This window comes from Schistocerca nitens, chromosome 3 (genome assembly GCF_023898315.1).
Source record: "Schistocerca nitens isolate TAMUIC-IGC-003100 chromosome 3, iqSchNite1.1, whole genome shotgun sequence".
Lineage (NCBI taxonomy): Eukaryota > Metazoa > Arthropoda > Insecta > Orthoptera > Acrididae > Schistocerca > Schistocerca nitens.
Window position 1 is genome coordinate 871,788,570 of NC_064616.1, and position 12,319 is coordinate 871,800,888.

Genomic DNA, 12,319 nt, shown 5'->3' on the forward strand with positions numbered 1-12,319 from the left:
GCTATTCTACTGAGTCAGCTATTTGTACATTAACTGAGAACATAATAAAATATTTAAATTATAAAATATTGTCAACTGACATCTTCTCTGATTTACTAAAAGTATTTGATTGTGGCAATCATGATATTCTGTTAACAAAGTAAGTTTCTATGAAATATGTAATTCAGCTTGTGCATGTTGTAGTTCTTATTTAAGAAACATGAAGAAGAATACCACACCATTTTCATGGGGAGAAACTAGAATGGGAGTCTCATTGGGTTTGATCATTGGGCCACTACTGTTCTTGCTTTATGCTAATGATCTCCCATTTGATTTGAATCAGGAGGCAGAATAAGTTGTGTCTAAAGACAATACAAGCATTTTTGTCAAGCTGGCCAAAGAAACATCAACAGAGCAAATAGCAAATGAAGTTTTGTGAAACTTACTGGGTGGTTTTGCTCAAATGGCCTAGCTTTAAACTTTAAAAAAGTAAGTTTCATCCAGTTTTGTATTCTCAGAAATATTTATTGGTGGCTCCTGTGATAATATTCTGGGGTAACTGCTTGCATAGGTGAAAGCATTCACTGCACAAATGGTAATTAGAATTATGTGTGGTGTTCACACATGTTCATCTTGCAGGTATCTGTTTAAACAGCTGGAAATATAAACCACAGCCTCAGAACTCAGTTATTCTCTTATGAAAATTGTTGTCAACAATTCATCTGAGTTTCAGATTAACAGAGATATTGACAAGTCCAATTCTGGAAGGAAAAATGATTTGTTTTATCCTTTAATGATATTAACCTTGTAACAGGAAGAGGAAAAATATGCAGCTATAACACTCTTTTACAATCTATCCATCAAAATAAAATATCTGAAAAGTAACAGAAGTGTTCTGTGTGTGTGTTTTCTATGATTGTTCTGTTGACCCAATTCGCAGCAGACAGTTCATTGTGTATGTGATCCATGGAACAAGTAATTAATATCTACATCTACATCATACTCTGTAAGCCACCTAATAGTGTATGGAGATGGGTACTTTTCATAGCATTAACTGATGCCTTCCTACCCTGTTTCACTTGAGAATGGCATATGGGAAGAATAATTGTGAGTAAGGATTTGTATTGGCTCCAATTTCTTGAGTTTTATTGTCAGGGTCATTACATGAGATGTATGTGGGAGGAAGTGATCTCTTGTCTGACTCTTCCCCGTGCTCTCTCAAACTTCCAGTCATAAACTTCCCTGTGAAGCACAACACCTTTCTCATAAAGTCTGCAAATAAACTTTGTTGAGCATCTGAGTAAAGCTCTCACACTGAATAAACGATCCCATAAGAAATGCACTGCTCTTCATTGCATCTTCTCTCTATCTCTTCTGTCAGTCCTACATGGTAAGTATCCCATACTGATGAACAATACTCAAGTACTGGCTGAACAAGCACCTTGTAAGCCACTTGATATTTGGATGAGCTACATTTCCTTAAGATTCTTCCTGTGAATCTCAGTCTGGCATCTGCTTTTCCTATTATTTGTTTTTTGTGGACTTAAGGTCACTCCACTCCTTGGTATTTTATGGTAGATACTGTTTACTTCAGTTATTCATCAATAGTGTAGTTGTGCAGTGGTGGCTTTCTTTTCCTGAGTATGCACAATATGTTACATTTATTTATGTTCAGGAGCAACTGCCAGAGCCTACACTATTCACCAATTCTCTGAAGGTCATTCTGCAAATCAGTACTATCTATTGGCATTGCTACTTTGTTATAGGCAACTGCATCATCTGTGAACAGTCTTAAGGAGCATCTGATGGTTTCTACTAGATCATTTATACATATTGTAACCATTAATGGACCTATCACACTTCCTTGGGGTACTCCAGAAATTACCTCTACATCTGTCTATTTTGCTCCATTAAGGTTGAAATGTGGAGTTCTGTCTACAAGGGAATCCTGAGTACAGTCACAAATCTGCTCTGATGCTAAATAAGCTCATACTTTTTCACTAAACGTCAGTGTGAGATGATGTCAAATGCCTTCCTGAAGCCCAGGAATGGGCATCAGCCTGAGCACCATTGACTACAATGCTGTGGACTCATGGAGGAACAGAGGGAGCTGAATTTCACAAGATTTCTGTTTTCACAATCCATGTTGATTTTTATAGAGGAGATTTTCATGCTCCAAAAACATCATAAATGTTGATCATAAAATGTGTTCCATAGTTCTACAATAGATTGACATGAATGATATAGGTCTATAGTTGTGTGCATCTGTACTGCAGCCCTTCATGAAAATGGGAATAACTTGTGCTTTTTTCCAGTCACTAGGTACCCTTCATTGCTGAAGCAATGCTAGAAGGGGAGCAAGTTCTTTTACACACTCTTTGTATAATCTTGTAGGTATACACAAATATAGTTTAGTTCTTTGCAGAAGTATGTGAAACAAGATAAACTAAACAAAATTGCTCTTTTATCTGAAAATTGCTGCTGCTGCTGCTAATGCTACTGGCATATCAACTTGCCTCAACATCTACTGCTGTACTAAGCAACCAACTAACAAATGCTTCTCACAAAAAGTCAAGTTTCAAATGTGATTTGTGGATGAGAAACCTGCTTATAATCTCATCTTTTTAATACAGAATGTAGATGGTGCCACTACTGCATACTTCGTGCAGTTGTGCTGAAATGCTAATCATTTCATGTCAAAGTGTCTAGTATATTTCATGCCATTTTCAGTTTGACATATGCTGTGTTCATGTTGTTACAGTGTTAATGTCTAGCAGTATATATATAAAAGAGAAAGTGTATCAGTGTCATCACATTGTGTAAATATGTGTATAGGATATTAGATGAGTTTTGGGTAGTATGGAGGTAGGAGGTTGGGTCAGGGGCAAATGAGATACATAAATCCAATCAAAAGAACTCTGCATTTCTTGCAGTGACATGGTTCAGAGTGGTGCCCTCCAAGAAAAATGAAATTAAGCAAAATTTCAGTCAAAATGCAAAAGGGAGTGGTTGCAAATGTTACAGATATTACAAAGAAATAGTGACATTTCTAGGGTGAAAGCAGAATGATAGAGTGATCAGAGGTACACAGTGAGTCTGCTCTGTAGCATAATCTAACTACAAGAGCCAGGCAGAGGTAAAATATAAGTGAGACACATAAGTAGCTGCTCTAAATGTGTTAACACATTTCTTCATGGAAGAAAAAAATTTAAAAAATTGGGTTACTATAGAAGTACCTGAAACACTCAGGACATGGAACACATATCAGAAGTTTGGTAGCTTCATGTAGAATCTGCACCTACTGTCAGTGGCACTCAAAAACAGTTAACCTTACACTTATTAGAGTTGCACTGGTATGATGCGAATTCACGATGCCAGGCATTAAAGGGGTTGAAACACAAAAGAGAGCTACAACAATGTGTCTGGCGTATATGTTCTACAGTTGAATTAAAATACAAGAGTACTTCTGTGCAAGTAGATTCTGGAGGCAGTTTCATGGCCTGTGCCTTATACCTCCCTCCTGGTTATTGGAAAGAATCTTGGCTCTGCCTCACCTTTCTATGGATTTTTTAGTGCACTTCACCTTTAGCCCATCTATTCACCAACCATGTAGTAACACATATACCTGGCTAGAATGAATGGCCACAAAATGTAAAACTTTAACAAAGGAAACAACTACCTCCTATGGGTCCATCTTGAGACCGACAACTAGGGTAGTACATACTGAATCTATAACAAATGACTGCACAGATATTAAAAAGGAAATACAAGGGTAAGTCAATTATCATCCACAAAGCAGTTATAAAATTTTATTGTAACAAATAGGAAACTTACAAGAACATCATTTTTTGACATAGTCTCCTTGTATTTCAATGCACTTGGTCCATCATTGTACAAGCTTCTTGTTGCCCTCATAAAAGAAGGTTCTCAGTTGAGCTGCAAGCCAGGAATGCACTGCTTCATCTGAGGCAAATCAATGGCCCCTTAATGCCTGTTGGACTGGACCAAACAAGTGATAGTCTGAAGGATGAAGATCGGGACTATATGGAGGATGATCCAATAGGCCTACTTAAAATTTGAGTTTCTGTAGTGTTTCAGCAGTGTGGGCAGCAGTATGCGTATGGGCATTGTCGTGCAACAACACAACACATTTTGACAGCAATCTTTGGCATTTGCTTCAAACTGCAGGCTTTAGCCTGGCAGTAAGCATCTCACTGTAATGTACACTGTTTATTGTTGTGCCCCTTTCCCCATAATGTTCCAGTACTGGACCTTGTGTGTCCTAAAAAACATAAGCATCAGTTTTCCTGTGGACGGTTGGGTCTTGAACTTTTTCTTGCACTATGAATTTGGATGTTTCCATTCCATTCTCTACACTTTACTCTCCAGTTCTTAATGATGGATCCATATTTTGTCACCAGGAATGATCCTGTCAAAGAAGATGTCCCCTTTGTTACCATAGAGATCCAAATGTTTTTTGCAGATGTCCAAGTGCGTTTGTTTATGCTACTGTGTGAGTTGTTTTGGCACCCATCTTGCACAAACTTTATGAAACACAAGTCTGTTGTGGATGATTTTGTAGGCAGAAGTGTGACTAATTTGCAGATGATGTGCCACTTCATCAATAGTTAATCGTCTGTCCAAGAGAATCATTTCACGTGAACGCTCAATGGTTTCTTCATTTGTGGCGATAAATGGTGGTCCGGCTACTTCATCATGTGTATGGCTTGTGTCACCATTTTGGGATTTTTCAATCCATTCATAGACACTCCGTTGTGGCAAAACACTGTACCCGTACTATACTGACAGTCTTCGATGAATTTTGGTCCCTGATATGCCCTCTGACCACAAAAAATGGATCACTGAATGTTGCTCTTCTTTGGTGCAAATAGACAGCAGAGCACCCATGATTAACAGCATGGCAGCAATAATGATACTAAACCTAGCAGCTTGAAAATTGCAAAGATATAGCAACAAATAAACAAAGCACACATCATCAATGTAAAATGACAGTACTACCTAAATAAACAAAAATATAACTAAACTGCAGATAATAATTGACTTACCCTTGTACTATTGTATTTCAGGAAATACTTGATGAGTAACATCAATAAATTTATTGAGTTTGAAGATCATCACTTGGGATGAGTACTGATGTAATTTAATTTTTGGTTATTGTTTCAAGTAATATAAAAGGGAGTTCTTATCAAAAAGACAGAATAAAAGAAAAAAATGTTTCAGGACAAAGTTAATAACTGAACCACTGATTCATCACCAAACACACACAAAGTAGAATGAAAACTTTGCTGCCTACTGAAGAGATGCTTCGGTGAGATCTTCTGAAAGCTAGCAAAGTTTTCATTCTATTTTGTGTGTGACTGTTCATGACTCAATGTTTCAGTTGTTCAGTGAGGGGTCTCCTTTCATCCAAGTCATTTACATTCTGCCTAAATGTTACTTACTATTTTCAGGACAAAGTTATTCATTTTTCTCATCGAACATGAATATGCAAGTGAAAATTTGTGTTCCCATTAAACCTTTCTACTGGAATATTTTCATATATTAAGAACTAATTTCTCACAAGACTTGAAAAAATTGTCTCAAAATTAATTATTGGTTCTCCAGTACATCTCTGAGCTGATGGCTTACAACACTGCATATTTGGTGTTATCTGTGCAGACTTCCTGACTATGCAGTAAAACTCTCTGCAAGCATTTGAAGTACAGTCAGTCATACTTTTACATGTTTGTGGTAGTTCATGGTATAGTTTCACTTTTAACAAACACTAGAGGAAGAAATCTTTTAATTTAATATCTGGTGATCTGGCAGGCTAATTTATTGTAACCACCTTTATTGACCCAGCAAATTTTAGAATTCATGATTTCTTTCACTTCTTGTGAGCAACATACTGGACAGTTGTCTCACTGGAACCACACAATTAGTGACAATTATGGTCTTTAAGCAATAACAATATTTCATCCTGCAGAATGTTTGGGTGTGTTTCTCCATCCAGTATCACCCAAACCAATAAGCATCAACAATTTTTCCATCCAGTATTCTACATCAAATGTCAAGTGATCCAGGACACTGTTGTTCCTCTTGATGAAAGTAACATGAGTTGACAAGGCCCCAGTAATGTATATTGTGTCTGTTCATCTCATTATGATTTGTAAGGAGTGAGTCAGCTCAATGGTATTTGATTTTTCTCAAGCAATATGAATATGTGTATAAAAATAGGGATTCTAATTTTAAAAACATATAGTTGCCCTCTGTTTGGAAAGTGTCACCTTGCTGACCCCTATCATTCATCTCTACTGTCTCATTATAGGATGCTTGAGGTATTTTGATCTCTTAACTTAAGTGACCGCCCCAATATATAGCATTTGGTCAATCAACATTGTGTACTTGGATAACATTTCTTTAACAATTGTACAGGAAATTCTATATCATTCTGATGGTTCAATTTCAGTAGTCTTTCAGCAGGCCTTAGAAATATTAGTAATAAACTCCACATATTAAAATTTTAGTTGAAAAACTCTATTTTGTGCTTGAGTTTCACGTAACAGTTTAGGTTCTGTCACTGTATTGTATAGCTTATTTGTGTATGTGGTCAAAAATCTTTTTTTTTTCTTTCTTTATTTTCTTAGCAGCATTTTGTGTGTCATGTATACAGTGATGTGTATCTTGATTCAGTAGTTCTGGTTCAAATGGACCCATGGAATGAAAAGCAAATAAATAAGTACAGTAATATACTCTTCACTGAAAAATTTTATTCTAAATGTAACCATTTAAAACACTGCACACAGTATAAGGAAAATACTTTCTTTCTTGGAAACTTTTAATCATTTTGAAGAGAATCAGTTACGAAAATTCTAAGAAGCATAAGTACTTCACGAGAAAGGGATTTGTCTTCAGACATGTAAACATCTGTAAACAATCAGAATTTGACTTTATCTCTGAAGTTTATCAATTACCACAGAGCAATAATTCACATAGCTTAATCCCAAAGAAGTATAGCTTGATATCATCACTCAGTCTTCTTTATCTAAAAATATTTAATGCTTTTATTACTTCAGATTTGGTACACCAGTGTATATAAACAGAACTTTAGTTCTGCTCTTGACTACTCATTGTGGCTGCCATGGAGCTGAAAATAATTATAGTGTTTGCTATCACTATAGCAGGTGTCTTAGCCAGTGAGTATTGCATTCACTGCCCTCTGATTTACCTACACTACCTTACATGCATTTTGTCATACACAACAATATATCTGCCAAACAACATCACACAAACACATAATCCATAGTGTGATATAAGACAAATTAATCTTGATTTGTTGTTTTGTAATTGATTTTTCCAGTAACAAATACAGATACATTCTTAAAAGTTAGCTCTTCATCCAGTATTAATTGAGGCATTGTCACTTATAAAATAAATGCCATATATGATATTGTGTGATGTATGTGTTTAGTATGTTTCTATATGTTAGGAAGATTGTTACACAAGCTGAAATTTCTAGTGGGGCACTCATGGAGAAGATCATAATGGTAGTTCCAAACTTTTGTTTTGTTGAAGACTGAACACTCTATCACCTCATAAAATTTTAGATAGTACCACGACATTGCATCTGATGCTCTTGCTGATCATTTTTATTAATATTATTGTGTTAACAGGATCATATTTAGTGCTCAGTTTCTGAATTTAGGTGACAACACAAAAATCTTGTATAGAATTGCTGCCAGAGAATACATTGGAAGCTCTTTATCGTAACACTGCTGAAATTGTTTCATCTTTCCTGTCACCAGTCTTTTACATTGTATCTAACACGGAGCAATACAGAACTGAGGTTGTTACGTTATAACTACAGCATATTAATTATGTTGTTACGAATGAGAAATAGGAAATATACTACATCTGGAAGGAATCACTGTGACTACCAATTCAAAAACATTAATATGTTAGGCAGTCACCATTATTTGTCTTCTTTCTCTCACTGAGTAGGACACAGAAGTAGCTGTTGATTTAGTTATGAATACTTGTACAGAATCATCTGTAATGGAACACTATCACTTTCCCTCTATATGTGTTGGTTGTGTTTTCTGTCAATGACAGTCAAGCTAATTAATGGTAACTATACCTATAATTTATAGGCTCAGTGAAGGTGGCAGGTCAAATAATTTAACTGAATCTTTCTTGTGGAGGTGTCAGGTCAAATAATTTAATTGGAACTTTCATGTCAGAAACAGCTAATGAATGTCTCCTGATAGCTGGCACTTCCTGATAAAACATACTTTGAAACCTTACAGTTTCTTAACTGAACAAAGTTACAAATATTTATTAAATATCATAGTTAAACAGTTTCCCATTACATAGGTCCCTATGATTATGCCAATATTTGAAATAAATAAAATGCTATTTCCTTCAGAAAAGAATTCCATTTTGCAGCTTAAACTAACAGTTGAATCCACTACTCAGTATAGCAATGTTTTTCTCAAATTATTTTCACTTTGGAATGCAAACACCCCTTTCTGAAGATGTTCATTTGAGTATTGCATATTCATAATACTAAAATGAATGCTCACTGTAAATAAGGCTTCATTCATAGAAAATGTACACAGCTGTTATCTTAGAGCAGTTATTAGTGTTCTCATATTAAAGTTACACAATTAGTAGAAGATAATCAGCAATTAAATAGAATAACTTGAAACTTTCTTCAGACAAGTTACTTTCCCATTGATTAAATAAAAAAAGCAATAGGAATCCACTAAAAATTATGTAGGCTCTATTCGAAATTCTCACTAAAATAAATCTAATATACTTGCTTTGTGATTAAATGCCATACATTTTAGATTCATTTTAGTGAAAATCTATAAATTTTTATGGCTGCATGTTGCTTTAGTGCAGTCGTTGACTAACTGCATATTTAAGTTTTCATTTGATGGCATCTAAGCATATGCTCTGTGACAATATGAAGGTCCTTGTTGCAACACTCAGTGCTATTTAATTGTTATTACTTTGTTGTTTATTTGGGCTCTTTAAATGGCTGTTTGTTGCTTTGAGCATTAGGCAAGCTATCCCTATCATTTTAACTATTAGATATTTTAATTTTGTAATAGATAGTACTAGTTCAAAACAGTGAACACACAAATCCTTCATTACCGAGTACATAGGAAGTAAACATCCAAATTATCCATTAGTTATAGTTGGAGACTTTAGTCTAGCATCCATTGACTGGGAAAATTACACGTTAATCACAGGGGGCAGAAGCAAAGATTCGTGTGAAGTTATTCTAGGAGCATTCTCAACATACAACCTTAGCAGTTGGTTAGAAAACCAACTCGAGATGGGAACATATTAGATATCTTGGTGACAAACAGACCTGATCTTTTTGAGGAAGTTAATCTAGAAGAAGGTATTACCGACCATAATGTCGTTGTGGCTTCTGTGTCAGTGGAAGTTGGAAAAAAAAAAAAAAAAAAACATAGAAACAGCGTAGAATTTTCTTGTTTGGGAAAACAAATAAAAGTGTCATTAATGAATATCTTCATAGTCAGCTCCAAGCATTCACTGTGGGACACAAAGATATTGAGCATCTTTGGTCAGAATTTAAAGGTATTGTCCACCATGTGCTAGAGACGTATGTGCCTAGCAAAAGTATAGGGGAGGGAAAGGTTCCACCTTGGTACAACAAACATATTAGGAAGTTGCTGAGAAAGCAGAGAATTTTGCACAGTCATTTTAAATGTAGTCACTGCCCCACTGACAAACAGAAATTATGCAAAATGAAAGCAGCTGTCAGAAGGACAATGAGAGACCCTTTTAACGAATTTGAAAGCAATATTTTATCTGCAGATTCTAAAAACAACCCCAAAAATTTTTGGTCTTACGTAAAATCTATGAACACTACAAATAATTCAATACCTTCTCTTGCTGACAGTATGGGTAATGTAACTGATTATGATAAACAGAAGGCCAAAATTCTAAACCTAGCTTTCAAAAACTCGTTTACGATAGAGGACTGCAGCACCATTCCCCCTTTCAATTATCGAACAAAGGAAAGGATGGCTGACATAGTGTTTAGTGTATCTGGGACTGTAAAACAGTTAAGATCCTTAGACGCCAGAAAGGCATCTGGCCCAGACAGTATCCCAGTGAGATTTTATGTTGACTATGCTACAAATATAGCACCATTCTTATCCGTCATCTATCAGAGATCTTTGGAATGGCAGAAAGTTCCACGCGACTGGAAGAAGGCCCAGGTCATAGCAGTCTATAAAAAGGGTAGAAAATCGGATGCACATAATTACTGGCCAATTTCAGTGATATCAATTTGTTGTAGAATCGTGGAACATATTTTGTATTCAGACATAATGACCTTTCTAGATTCTGAGAAGCTCATCTGCAGAAACCAGCACGGTTTCAGGAAACAGCGGCCCTATTTGTGCATGATATACGACATGCTCTAGATACCGGCTCCCAGGTTGATGCCATATTTCTCGACTTTCTAAAGGCATTTGACTCAGTTCCACACTGTCGCTTGCTACAAAAAGTGCGCGCTTACAGTCTATCCAATGACATATGCAGTTGGATAGAAAGTTTTCTAACAGACAGGGAGCAGTATGTCGTCCTGAATGGGGTAACTTCAACAGAAACAAGAGTAACTTCAGGTGTGCCCCAGGGCAGTGTAATAGGTCCTCTGCGTTTTACGATTTACATAAACGATCTGGTTGATGGTATTGACAGTGGCCTTAGACTGTTTGCTGATGATGCTGCAGTCTACAGGAAAGTAGTATCACATGAAAGTTGTGAACAAATCAATGAGAATTTGCAGAAAATAAATGCATGGTGTAATGACTGGCAGTTATCTCTCAATATTAGTAAGTTTAACCTACTGCATATAACTAGGCGAAAATCCCCATTAATGTATGAGTACAAAATAAATTATCAGTCTTTGGAAGCGGTAACATCAGTCAAGTACCTGGTTGTGACTATTCGAAATGATCTCAAATGGAATGATCAGATTACACAAGAAACGGGTAAGGCAAAGACTAGATTGCGGTTTATTGCTAGAATCCTGAAGCGATGCAGTCCTTCAACAAAGGAAATGGCTTACAATACATTAGTTCATTCAGTGTTAGAGTATTGCTCTGTATGGGACCCTTACCAGTTGGGTCTGTTTCAAGAGATTGAGGATGTCCAAAGAAGAGTGGCAAGACTCGTGACTGGTATATTTAGCCATCGCGAGAGCATGAAGAAAGTTCATACAAAGTTTGAAGTGGGGCACACTTGCAGATAGACGACGCGCTAAACAGAAGGGGCTGCTCACTAAATTCCAAAATCCAATCTTCATCGAGTATGTAGAGCATATATTATTACCACCAACTTTCAAATCGCATAATGATCATCATTCAAAGATAAGGGAAATAAGGGCTCATACTGAGGCGTTTAGACAGTCGTTTTTCCCTCGCGCGATCCACGAGTGGAACAGCCCTACTGCCTGTATTTTCTACTGGAAACATATAACATAAAAGCCACCATAGACTCTCCAACAAGAGTTACACCAACAACTAGCTCAACAATTGATCAGATGTTAATAAACACAAATGTAAATCACAATTTCTGTGCCGGAAATCTTAATACTAGCTTCAGTGATCACTATGCACAGTTTATTGCTTTGCACACCCTAAGTGAAACAACTGAGAAAGAGGAACTTGTAAAAGAAGCAAGGAAATTCACTAACAAACAAATAAACCTTTTTGTACAGAGACTAAGTGAAGAAACTTGGTATGAAGTGTATACTTGTGAAAATACTAACAAAAAGTTTGAAAAATTCATGGAAGTCTTCATGTCATACTTTGAAGCTGCATTGCCATTAAAAAGGCAAAAATGTCAACCTAACTTCAAAAGCAACAAATGGATTACAACAGGTATTAGAATATCTTTTGCAGAGAAAAAAAGATTACACGCTATTGCAAAGACACAGAACATGCCTCATGAATTTCATTTGTACCTGAAGAATTACAAGAGGATCCTCAAAAATATTGTAAGGAAAGCTAAAACAATGGAAAATGACAAATACATCGAAAATTCAAAAAACAAATCTAAAGCTATATGGGAAGTTATAAAAAATCAAACAACAAGTGAAACTAAACAATATAAAATATGAACTTATGTTATGAAGGACAAATGATTTATTGCCCAACAGAAATTGCAGGGACCTTCAACAAATATTTTGCAAACGTAAGTGAACAGTTGGTGAGTGGACTGGAAGAACACAACAAAATATCACCTCCATCATGCAATAGTGTGAGAAATGTGTCTACATCTTTGTTCCTTTCAC

General features: G+C 36.0%; 1 protein-coding gene across 1 annotated transcript in view; it reads left to right on the forward strand.

Moving 5' to 3' along the window:
- The first annotated feature begins 7,117 nt into the window (after positions 1 to 7,117).
- LOC126249795 (P-selectin-like) overlaps positions 7,118 to 12,319 on the forward strand; it is an 81,607-nt gene continuing 76,405 nt past the window's right edge. Inside the window, exon 1 of the mRNA XM_049951483.1 lies at positions 7,118 to 7,175. Coding sequence (XP_049807440.1) covers positions 7,121 to 7,175 — 55 coding nt within the window. The 5' untranslated portion in view covers positions 7,118 to 7,120. The remainder of the gene's footprint in view (positions 7,176 to 12,319) is intronic.